Source organism: Ceratotherium simum, chromosome 35 (genome assembly GCF_057802395.1).
Source record: "Ceratotherium simum simum isolate JZ-2026a chromosome 35, ASM5780239v1, whole genome shotgun sequence".
In the NCBI taxonomy this organism is placed as follows: Eukaryota; Metazoa; Chordata; class Mammalia; order Perissodactyla; family Rhinocerotidae; genus Ceratotherium; species Ceratotherium simum.
Window position 1 is genome coordinate 523,207 of NC_141934.1, and position 12,755 is coordinate 535,961.

Sequence of the window (12,755 nt, forward strand, 5' to 3'; positions counted from 1 at the left end):
GGGGTCCGGAGCAAGGGCTGGGCGCCGGGACACACAGGATGGCTGGCGCCCCACCCAGCGGGACAGGCTCCCCCGGAGCTGGCTACAGTGCCACCACATCTGCCATGGCAGCATGACCAGGACCACGCGTGATGACGAGTTCCCCACCACATACCTGCTCAGTGATGGACCCCCAGATCCTTCCCTTGCACGATTCCCCACACGGAGTGAGTGTTGAGGGACCTGAGCAAGGCCGGGGTGATGGCTCCTTCACAGAGATGGTGGCCGCGGGAGAAAGACTGGCCCGACCCTTGGACATGGGTGGACTGAAGAACGAGGGCTGACTGCGTGCCTAAGTGGGCAATGCTCTGCACTGTGGTGACCTTTGGGAACTAAGTAGGTTGTGTGGCCGTGCACAGTCCTGGGAGGCGGTCACCAGCTCGTGATGTGGGGACATAGGTCTGCTCTTAGGGTGGCTTTGCTGACCCCTGGGACCCTGGCCAGGGCACCCCCATCTTTCAGAGCCTCCTTGTTGCATATGTGAGGTGGGACATTCATGAGGATTAAAGGCACCTGTGCAGTGGAGGCCTCACCCCACCTGGCACAAGTAAAAGATCCACAAACAGGAGAGGGAGGGCCCCAGTTCTAGGGCTTAGCTGCGTGACAAGGAGCTGAGAGGGTGATGGTGCCAACCCCCAACAAGGACACCCTGGGCCGATTTGGAGCCTGTTCTTCCACTTCAGCCTCGCAGCTTCTCTGAGAACAGGAAACCGCCTGCCCTGTCCCAGGCTTGAGGGGTGGCCAATGCAGCCCCTGAACAGGAACTAGAATGACAGTCTTGCTGGTGTCACCTGTTCCCTAACACCTTCTGCCAGGAAAGCACGTGCGACAGGGAGGGCAGCCGCACGGGGGCTCCTCGAGGTGGCCGGCGTGTCTGTGGCCGCACAGGGGAGCCTCCGCTTGCCCTCCCGGAGCAGTGCACCGTTCACTCAGCCTCGCCACGCTCACTGGGCTCTGCTCTTTGCTGGCCCTGTTCCGGTCCCCGGGTTCAGAGAGGAGAGAAAATTAAAGGACAGGGGCTCAGAACACAGAAGAGACAGAACTTTCTGGCTGAGCTCTGCAGGTGGGGAGGGCCTGCCTGGCTCAGGTGGGGAAGGCGAGGCTGTGAGGCACCCCAGGGCACCAGAGTGCCCAGGTGCGTCCCCAGGGAACCCCCTCTGAGCAGTGCCCACCCCGCCCACCTTGGGGTCCTTCTTCCTCAGCAGGCTACCCAAATCCTCCCACGTGCTTAAAGGCAGATTTCCTACACTTACAGAAGACTCCACTGCTGGCCTCTCCCAAGTGCTTATCAGACCGGAGGGCTCCTGGGCGTGCACGGTGGGTGGAGAGAGCACGCTGCCAAAGATAGACCCACGATTTACATGGCCAGCCACTCGTCCTGCCCTCTGCCTGAGAGCAGACAGAGGGGGCACAGTGCGGGGCTGCAGGGCAGGGAGACCCAGCGGGGACCCTGCTGTGGCTGCAGGAAGGACAGGCACCTGCAATGGACGGTAGGAGCATTCTCCTCAGCCCCCCACACACACAGAGAGGAGAGAGATGCAGCCCTGCCCAGCGGGCTTGTGCTCCTCAGGGCCCAGCGGCAGCTTCTCTCCAACGAGCAGTCGGTCTTCAGTTCCCTGGGCTCATATCACAGCCGTCAGAATAACTGTCAACAGTTTAGTCCTCTTCAGAAGTCTTTGAGTTGAATTTGGGATTGGGTCCACTTTGGACTGGCTGCTTGAGCTGAATTGTGGCTCTGTTAGATCATGTGTGCCTGTACACACATCTTGGGTGCCCTCAGATGCCTCCTGCTGGATGGAGCCTGGGGTGGGCCCAGCTGCGGGGTGGGTGAGGCTGAGCGTCTCCACAGGGCAGGCTGGCTGTAGGCCACAGGCCAAGCACCTGGACGCCGCTCTGGGCACTAGCTCCACAGCAGGCTTCCTCAGCTGCAAGCCAGAGCCTCCTCTAGGCTGGAGCTCCTGTTCCCTACAGGAGCACAGGCCCCGGACCCTGGTCTGTGGGGCATCTAGGGAACTGGGGTCCTTCAGGGGTGCAGGACTCCGGGCATGTTCCCACTGCCTTGCCTGCCAGGAAGGTTGAGGTGGTTGCAAAGATGGGTGCAGCCTTGTCCCTGGCAGGCCCCAGGCTCCCATGCTGGTGTGAGGGCGGACGCGCTGGCTGTGGGGGGCAGACCCCTTTGATCACGGGACCCTTGGCTTTGCCCAGGAGCAGTGGCCAGCTCTTGATGCCCTGGCAGCAATCCGTGCCCTCCTCTCCCTTCCCACATACTGATAATTTTCTATTATTTCCTCCTTCTTCCATAGGGAGTGGGCTGGTGCCTGGCACTGGGTGTCCCCAACTCGGGCCCTGGGTCAGAGCTCTCACAGGCTCGCCATATCCAGGGACACACCTGTCCTCACCTACCTCCTTGCGCACTTGCTCACTGTCCCCCCTTTTCGGCTGTCTCTTGCCTGCCTTCCATGTCAGTAGTTTGCAGAAGAGAGACAGAAGATGCCTTCTGCAGGTACGAAAGATATGAGCAGCCTCTGTGTGGGGCGCGGGAGTGGAGGATGCGGCTGCCTCCGAGGTGGCAGATGGTGAGCCCAAAAGACATTTCAGGGAGGACCCGGGCCTGCAGCTCTTGTTGCCTCGGAGTCGCTTCCCTCCTGGCCCCTGCCGTGCCCCAGGCACTCCAAGGCCTGGCTGTGCTGCCCGATGTGGGGCTGCTCTTTATCTTCCTCACTTGTAACAAAAGGTGACCTTTACGGTGGAAAGACAAATGGACTCAAGAAAAATGTTTAATCCTGTGTCTGGCTCAGAATGTTGGGTGAAGTTTGAGTTCGGAGCAGTCTTGCCGGTTCACTTACCTTCTTGATGACGTGCTGTCTGTCACTGGCATTGCCTTGTCTCAGGACTCGTGCAGATGACACGTACGCAGTCATCGCCTGCTGCCCTGGCGTGTGACCCGTTACCACCGCAGACCGCCACGGTGGGGGGGCTCTGATCCGGTAAAACAGATTCTGTACCACATTGAGCCGGACAGAGCTGCTTGCCCTTTGGAGATGGTGTGGCACCTTCCGGGCTCTGTGCCCCGGACTTGGTCTGGCCCTTCCTTCTCACCTCTCACCTCTTACCCCAGCAGGGCGGCAGGACTACGATCTCCTGGTGATTGGCGGGGGATCCGGCGGCCTGGCCTGTGCTAAGGAAGGTACGTGTTCTGTGTCCTGTGTCCTGCCAGTGTGGCAGGCCCTCTGAGCTTCCCGGAGCCCTGGAGAGGGCAGTATTGTTCTCTGGGGCTGGATGGGGATGCACCCTGTGTGGCCATGAGCAGAATGCATTGTCTCTGCAGCTGACCTGCCGTTCTCCACGGCCCTATCACCCTGCCAGGGTCACCCCAGCAGGCTCGGTGCTGTGCCCTGTGCCCCAGCTGTCTGTGCGGCACACAGCAGCCAGGGTGGCGCCCCAAGTCTGAGCTCCAGCTCCAGGCATCACAGGATCCGCCCCACCCATCGGCCATGTCTCCCGCACCTGTGTCCTCGCTCACCTGCTCCAGCCCCTGGCCTCCTCGCTGACTGATGTTCACATGCTACCCAAGGGCCATCTGGCCTTGCACCTCACTTGCTGTCAGCCTGCCCAGATAGCTGGGGGACTCACTCACCTCCCTTCAGTCGTGGCTACTGACACGGCCCTACCTAGAATTGCACCCTCCTGCACATCAGGTCCCCATCACCGGCCCCGCTGGCCTTGCTCTTAGCCCTGGCACTGTCCCGCAGAGATCCCATTTTGTTCTGCTGGCTATGGCTTGCTCTTCTCGGGCGCCGGGCACGCAGGGGCGCTCTGTAAAGATATGTCTAATGGAGGGAGCTGGACCCAGAGGCCTCCAGAGCCACCATGTTGTGGTTTGCCGCTAATCTGGGTGGGAGCAGAGGCCACTGTTTCCCTGGGAGTCTGCGCTCTACTGTAGGCGTGCGGGCCGTCTGCCGCCTGCCTCAACGATAAGGAGGCAGATGTGTGCGAGGGGAGGATGAGGCGATGGGAGATAAATGGGCCCAAAGCGAGAGGGCGTTGAGCAGGCACGCGGGCTGGGAAATTGGCTCTCTGACATCAGACAGTGGGTTGGAGAGTGAAGAGGGCGTAAAGGAGATTCACTGTCCACTGCTGTGGCTCCAAGGGGCAGGGCGAGGCTGGTAGCCTGTGGTTGGGAAGTCTTCCGGCTGATCTAGGGGAGTACAGAGGGACCCGAGGTCCTCACCCCATTGGACCACAGAGCCAGCCCAGGAAAGGGCCCGCACAGACAGCCACCTGCCTTGGTGGTGTCCCTCATAACACGAAAAAACCCTGGACCTTGTGGCCACTCCAGTGTCATGTCTCTAGACACACGTCTCAGTTAACCCGCAGCAGTTCCGGGGTCTGTCTTCACGTTTCGAAACAGTGGCATTTCTCCCTGTGTACGATTGTGCTTTTTCACAGCTTTATTGAGATGTAATTGACATACAATAAACTGTTCCTATTGAGAGTGGACAATGTGATGAGGCTTGACATATGTGCACACCTGTGAAACCAGTACCATAATGTAGAGAGTGGGGGCTTCCAGCACCGCTGCAGTAGTGTGCTCGGGCGGCCGGGACAATGCCACAGCCTGGGCGGTAGAGACAATGGAATTTATTTCCTCAAGTTCTGCAGACTGAAGTCCAAGATCGAGAAGCTGGCAGGGTTGGTTTCTCCTGAGGTCTCTCTCATTGGTGTGTAGACAGCCGATGTCTCCCTGTGTCCTTACGTGGCTGTCCCACTGTGTCTGGGTCCTCATCTCTTCTTATCAAGAACCAGCCCAGTGGGGTTAGAGCCCACCCCATGACCTCATTTTAACTTGATTACCTCTGTAAAGACCCTGTCTTCAAATAAGGTCACATTCTAATGTTCTGGGGGTTAGAGCTTCAACATATGAACTTAGGGGGATACAATTCAGCCCATAACAACCCCCAAAGTTTCCTCAAACCTTGAGAATCCCTTCCTGCTCCTGCCTCCCTGCTGCACCCCCAGGTAGCTAGTGGTCTGCTTTCTCAGTGTGGATTAGTTTGCATTTTCTAAAGTGTTGTATAAATGGAATCACGCTGTATGTATTCTTACTTTTCTGACTTCTCTCACATACGTAATCATTCTGAGATTCACCTCCGGTGCTGTGTGTGTCCAGGATTCATCTGTTTTTATTGCTGGTTAGCATTCCATAGTGTGTAGGTGCCACATTTTGTTTGGAGATGAACATTTGGGTTGTTTGTGGTTTTTGGCGGTTGTGAACAGTGCTGCTATGAGCATTTGTGTGTGAGTCTTTGTGTGGACGTGTGTTTTAAATTCTCTGTGGTAAATGCCTAAGAGTGGAAGAGCTGGGTCATGTTGTATATCTTTTATTTAGGTACTTTTTCATTTCTTTTCAGCAATATTTTGTAGTTTTCAATGTACAAGTCTTTCACATATTTTTTCAGATTATCCCTAAGTGTTTCATATTTTTTATGACAGCTTAATTGAGATCTAAGTCACATACCATGCAATTCTCTCATATAAAGTGAGTCAGTGGTTTTTAGTATTTCCACAGTGTTGTGCAACCACCACCACAATCCATTTTAGAACATTCTCATCACCCTCAAAAAATACTCTGTACCCGGGAATGGTCCCTCCCCATTCCCTCTACTTCTCGGCCTCTGGCCACCACTAATCTGCTTTCTCTCTGTGGATTTGCCTATTCTGGACATTTCACGTAAACATGTGGTCTTTTGTCATTGCGTCTTTCACTCAGCATGATGTTTTCAGCGTTCGTCCGTGATATAGCATGTATTAGAACTTCCTTCCTTTTTATGGCTGGATAGTATTCCATTGACTAGATATACCACATTTTGTTTATCCACTTGTCCATTGATGGACATTTGGGTTGTTTCCACTTTTTGGCTGTTGTGAATGATGCTGCTATGACCATTCATGTACAAATTTTTGTGTGGACATATGTTCTCATTTCTGTTGCATAGATACCTGGGACTGAAGTCGCTGGGTGGTATGGTAACTCAGTGTTTAACCTTTTGAGGAACTGCCAGACTGTTTTCCAAAGTCTGCAAAGAATACGAATGGCTGCACCGTTTTGTATTCCCACTCGCAGTGTATGAGGGTTCCCATTTCTCCACATCCTCGCCAGCGCTTATCTGTCTTTCTTATTATAGCCATCCTAAGTAGGTGTCAGGTGGTTGATTTGCATTTCCCTCATGATTGATGACATGGAGCATCTTTTCTTGTGCTTATTGGCTATTTGCACATCTATGGAGAAATGTCTATTGAGAACCTTTGTCCATTTTTAAATTGGGTTATTTGTCTTTTTATTATTTCATTTTTTAGATATATATATATAATCTGGATACTAGACCCTTATCAGATACTTTCTCCCATTCTGTGGATTATCTTTTCACTTTCTTAATGGTGTCCTTTGTAGCACAAAAGTTTAATTTTGATGAAGTCCAGTTTATCTATTGTTTCATTTGTTGCTCATGCTTTTGATGTCATATCTGAGAAACAGTTGCCTAACGAAGGTCACAAAGATTTATGCCTATGTTTTCTTCTAAGAGTTTTACAGTTTCAGCTCTTACACTTAGGTCTTTGGTCCATTTTGAGTTAATATACAAATATGGTGTGAGGTCGTCACCGTAGCGTTGCCAGGAGACACCTTTACCTCGTCACAGTCTTCCTTCAAGGGATCTTCGTGTGTAGGACAAAAGCTTATGCACGCTTCCATTCCTCCCTCCCGGCCTTTGTTCCGGGTCGGCATACGTTTTGCTTTTACGTGTTATAAGCCCCACACACGTTGTTATTATTTTTGTTTAAACAGTTACCTTCTAAAGAGATTTAAATGATGATAAAGAAATCTTACAGCTCCGCCCACGCAGTCCCCATTTCTGGTGCTTTTCGTCCCTTTGTGTAGATCGGAGCTTCCATATGGCTCATTTTTCTTCTACCCTAAGGACATCCGTGAACATTTCTTGTCATGTGGTTCGGTGGTAATGAATTCTTTCAGCTTTTGTATGTCTGAAGGCATCTTTATTTTTCACATATTTTCTCTGGATATAGAATTCAAAGCAGACAGTTTTTCCTTTGAGTACTTTACAAACATTGCCCCTCCGTCTTCTGTTTCTGATGAGAAATCTGCTGCCGTCTTTGTCTCTGTTCCTCCATTGTGTGTCTTGTTTTCTCTGGTTGTTTTTTTTTTTTTTTATAATTTTATTTATTTATTTATTTTTTCCCCCAAAGCCCCAGTAGATAGTTGTATGTCATAGCTGCACATTCTTCTAGTTGCTGTATGTGGGACGCGGCCCCAGCATGGCCAGAGAAGCGGTGCGTCGGTGCGCGCCCGGGATCCGAACCCGGGCCGCCAGCAGCGGAGCGCGCGCACTTAACCGCTAAGCCACGGGGCCGGCCCTCTCTGGTTGTTTTTAGGATTTTCTCTTTTCATTGGTTTTGAGCAATTTAAAGATGATGTGGCTTGGTATAGTTCTCAATTGCTTTTCTGCTAGAGTTCACTGAGCTTCCTGAGTCTGTGGATTTATAGTTTTTGTCAAGTTGTGAGCATTTTCAACCATTATTTCTTCAAATAGTTTTCCTGTCCTTCCCTCTCTCTTTCACTTTTGAAGACTTTAATTACGCATATATTAGGCTGCTTGAAGTTGCCCCACAGCTGATTAGTGCTCTCTTCATTTTTTTTTTTTTAATTAATTTATTTTTCCCCCAAAGCCCCCAAAGCCCATCCGCTTCATTTTGGATAGTTTCTATTCCTATGTTTTCAAGTTCACTAATAAAAGATTCTGCAGTGCCTAATCCACCATCTATCCCACTCAGTGTATTTTTCATCTCTTGTAATTTTCATCTCTGCAAATTTGACTTGGGTTGTTTTTTGTATCTTCTGTGTTGCTACTTAACTTTTGAACATATGGAATACAGTTGTAATACCTGTTTTACTTTCTTTTCTGCTAATTCTGACATCTGTGTCAGTTCTTGGTCAGTTTCCTTTGACTGATTATTTTTCTCTTTATGGCTTGTATTTTCCTGTTTCTTTGCATGCCTGGTAATATTTGACTGAAGGCCAGACACTTTGAACGTACCTTGTTGGGTTCTGGATATTTTTGTATTACTAGAAGTATTTGTGAGCATGTTCTGGGGTACAGGTGTTATGAGAGGTTCGGGGATTTGATCGGAGACGTAAAAGACACTTTCCACTCCAAACAAATGGACTGAAGGTATATTTTATTATATAGAGGATAGTAAAGGCGACAGTCTGCAAACAGATCCAAATAGGTCAAATATTAAGAGGGAAAAACATCAGCCCGACTGGAAAGGGAAAACACCCACATCGGCTGAAGAGAAATGACACAAATCAACCGGAAAGAGAAACACCAGGTTGACCGAAAAGAGAACACATCAAATCAATTACTTCATATCAAATCAATTACTTCACATCAAATCAGTTACTCACAACATCCACGCCCCACTGCCGGGAGAGCCCTGTCAATCGACGCGGCTGGGCAAGGATCACTCGTCCTGGGCAAGGTGTCCCTTCCACAGGTGGAACTCTCACTAGGGCTCAGTTTCCAGCAGTTTTTATACCATCAGTAATTTTCAGAGTAAGCAATTACAGAGTTTGCAGAGCAAGCATTTAGTGTTTCCATGCACAAATGGTTATCAGTGGCGTACGTGCACTGAGCCCCCTGGCTAATGTCCCAGCCCAGTAGTTGTGTACGTGCATTGTTCTCTTTGGTTATCGTCTTAGCCCGGCACAGATGGCCAGTCCATCCCGTGCTACGACGCTCCAAGAGCCTTGAAATGTTACAGCTTGCAACTCTCTCCATGGGAGAAAGGCCAGTTCCCGGGAAAAGGCCGGTTCCCACCACACAGAAAGCAGCTTTGTATTTCTCTTTGTGCTGGTGGCTGTAGGTCAATGGAGCGGCCAAACATGGCTGTACTCATGTCAAGACAATAGGTAAGAGACAGTTTGATCCTTTTGCGTCGTCTTCTTAAGATTTGTTAGGCAGGTCTGGAGCTGTGGCCAGTCTAAGGATATTTATTCTCAATTACTGGGGCCTGACCTTCCTCAATACTTACCTAACCCCCCAGGAATGATGTGTTTTCTCCAGGCTGGCTTCTGGGAACAGGCACTATTCCTGGCCCCGTGTGGGCACTGTCTCCTCTAATCCTTCTGGATGCTTCTTTCCTGGCCTTGGGTAGTTTCCTCGCACACATGCACTGATCAGATGTCCAGGGTTCTCTGAGCAGCTCTCTCCTCTCTGGTCCTCTGTCCCAGAAATGCTGGCTGCCTCAGTCTCCCCAGACTCTCAGCCCCTCTCCAAGGCAGTAAGTCTGCTGGACTCTGCCCGGACCCCTCCCTGTGCCATGTCCTGGACTCTCTCTAGTCTTGGGGCCTGCTTCATTCCTTTCCTGTCTCTCAGAGATCGCTGTCCTTTGTCTTCTAATGTCCAGTGTCTTGAAACCCATTGTTTCGTGTATTTCATTTATTTTTTGGTTGTTTCCAGTGGAAGGGTAAACCTGGTCCCTGTTGCTCCATCAGGGTCAGTTGTGGGAGCTGGACGTTGGCATGTCTGAAGAGTCCTCTTGGCTGGAACTTTTAAATCAAGCACTGCAATCCCATCATTAATCAGTCAAGCAAAATGGTTTTTTTAAAATTTATTATTATTATTTTTTATTGAGGTCATAATAATTTATAACAGTGAAATTTCAGTCATACATTATTGTTTGTCAGTCACCATATAAATGCACCCCTTCACCCCTTGCACCCACCCCCCAACCCCTTTCCCTCTGGTAACCACTAATCTGTTCTCTCTGTCTGTGTGTTAGTTTATCTTCCACGTATGAGTGAAATCATATGGTGTTTGTCTTTCTCCAGCTAGCTTATTTTGCTTAACAAAGTACCCTCCAGGTCCATCCATGTTGTTGTGAATGGGATGATTTTCTCTTTTTTTATGGCTGAGTAGTATTCCATTGTATATATATACCACATCTTCTTTATCCAGTCATCTGTCAATGGACACTTGGGTTGCTTCCACTTCTTGGCTATAGTGAATGATGCTGCAATGAACAAAGGGGTGCACAAGTCTCTTTGAATTGTTAATTTCAAGGTCTCTGGATATATACCCAGTGGTGGGATAGCTGGATTGTATGGTATTTCTATTTTTAGTTTTTTGAGAAATCTCCATACTGCTTTCCATAGTGGCTGCACCAGTTTGCAATCCCACCAGCAGTGTATGAGGGTTCCCCTTTCTCTACATCCTCTCTAACATTTATTATTTTTTGTCTTGGTGATTATAGCCATTCTAATGGGTGTAAGGTGATACCTTAGTGTAATTTTGATTTGCATTTCCGTGATGATTAGTGATGTTGAACATCTTTTCATGTGCCTGTTGGCCATTTGTATATCTTCTTTGGAAAAATGTCTGTTCGTATCCTTTGCCCATTTTTTGATCAGGTTGTTTGTTTTTTTGTTGTTCAGTTGTGTGAGTTCTTTGTATATTATGGAGATTAACGCCTTGTCAGATATATGATTTGCAAATATTTTCTCTCAGTTGGTGGGTTGTCTTTTTGTTTTGGTCCGGGTTTCCTTTGCCTTCAGAAGCTCTTTAGTCTGATGAATTCCCACTCGTTTATTTTTTCTTTTGTTTCGCTTGTCCGAGCAGACATAGTATTCAAAAAGATTCTTCTAAGACCGATGTCGAAGAGTGTATTGCCTATATTTTCTTCTAGGAGTTTTATAGTTTCAGGTCTGACCTTCAAGTCTTTGATCCATTTTGAGTTAATTTTTGTGTATGGTGAAAGATAGTGATCTACTTTCATTCTTTTGCATGTGGCTGTCCAGTTTTCCCAACACCATTTATTGAAGAGACTTTCCTTTCTCCATGGCATGTTCTTAGCTCCTTTGTTGAATATTAGCTGTCCATAGATGTGTGGTTTTATTTCTGAGCTTTCAATTCTGTTCCATTGATCTGTGTGCCTGTTTTTGTACCAGTACCATGCTGTTTTGATTACTATAGCTTTGTAGTATATTTTGAAGTCAGGGATTGTGATGCCTCTAGCTTTGTTCTTTTTTTCAGGATTGCTTTAGCTATTCAGGGTCTTTTGTTGCCCCATATGAATTTTAGGATTCTTTGTTCTATTTCCATGAAGAATGTCATTGGGATTCTGATTGGGATTGCATTGAATCTGTAGATTGCTTTAGATAATATGGACATTTAATTTTTTTTTTTAATTTTTATTTATTTTTTTCCCCCAACGCCGCAGGAGATAGTTGTATGTCATAGTTGCACATCCTTCTAGTTGCTGTATGTGGGACGTGGCCTCAGCATGGCCGGAGAAGCAGTGCATCTGTGTGCGCCCGGGATCCGAACCTGGGCCGCCAGCAGCAGAGCGCACGCACTTAACCGCTAAGCCACGGGGCCAGCCCAATATGGACATTTAAACTATGTTTATTCTTCCAATCCATGTGCATGGGATGTTTTTCCGTTTCTTTATGTCTTCATCAATTTCTTTCGATAATGTCTTATAGTTTTCATTGTATAGATCTTTCACCTCCTTGGTTACATTTATTCCTAGATATTTTATTCTTTTTGTTGCGATTGTAAAGGAGATTGTCTTCTTGAGTTCTCTTTCTGTCAATTCATTATTAGAGTATAGAAATGCAACTGATTTATGTAAGTTGCTTTTCTACCCTGCAACTTTGCTGTAGTTGATTATTTGTAATAGTTTTCTGATGGATTCTTTACGGTTATCTATATATAAAATCATGCCATCTGAAAACAGTGAGAGTTTCACTTCTTCACTGCCTATTTGGATTCCTTTTATTTCTTTTTCTTGCCTAACTGCTCTGGCCAAAACCTCCAGTACCGTGTTGAATAAGAGTGGCGAGAGTGGGCACCCTTGTCTTGTTCCTGTTCTCAGAGGGATGGCTTTCAGTTTTTCCCCATTGAGTATGATGTTGGCTGTGGGTTTGCCATATATGGCCTTTATTATGTTGAGGTACTTTCCTTCTATACCCATTTTATTGAGAGTTTTTACCATAAAGGGATGTTGGATGTTATCAAATGCTTTCTCTGCATCTATTGAGATGATCATGTGGTTTTTATTCCTCATTTTGTTAATGTGGTGTATCACATTGATTGATTTGCGGATGTGGAACCATCCCTGTGTCCCTGGTATAAATCTCACTTGACCATGGTGTATAATCTTTTTAATGTATTGCTGTATTCAGTTTGCCAATATTTTGTTGAGGATTTTTGCATCTGTGTTCATTGGTGATATTAGCCTGTAATTTTCCTTCTTTGTATTGTCCTTGTCTGGCTTTGGGATCAGGGTGATGTTGGCCTCGTAGAATGTGTTAGCAAGTGTTCCGTCTTCCTCAATTTTTTTGAATAAGTTTGAGAAGGATAGGTATTAAATCTTCTTTGAATGTTTGGTAGAATTCCCCAGAGAAGCCATCTGGTCCTGGACTTCTATTTTTTGGGAGGTTTGTGATTACTGTTTCAATCTCTTTACTTGTGATTGGTCTATTCAGGTTCTCTATTTCTTCTTGATTCAGTTTTGGGAGGTTGTATGAGTCTAAGAATTTATGCATTTCTTCTAGATTGTCCAATTTGTTGGCATATAATTGTTCATAGTATTCTCTTATAATCCTTTGTATTTTGTGGTATCCTTTGTAATTTCTC

The 12,755-nt window shown here is 47.8% G+C and overlaps 1 protein-coding gene across 2 annotated transcripts in view; it reads left to right on the top strand.

Moving 5' to 3' along the window:
• The window catches only part of TXNRD2 (thioredoxin reductase 2), a 57,678-nt gene that overhangs the window by 543 nt on the left and 44,380 nt on the right, over window positions 1–12,755 (top strand). For both annotated transcript variants that reach the window (XM_087423715.1, XM_087423714.1), the window contains exon 2: window positions 3,158–3,226. In XM_087423715.1, coding sequence (XP_087279841.1) covers window positions 3,158–3,226 — 69 coding nt within the window. The remainder of the gene's footprint in view (window positions 1–3,157; window positions 3,227–12,755) is intronic.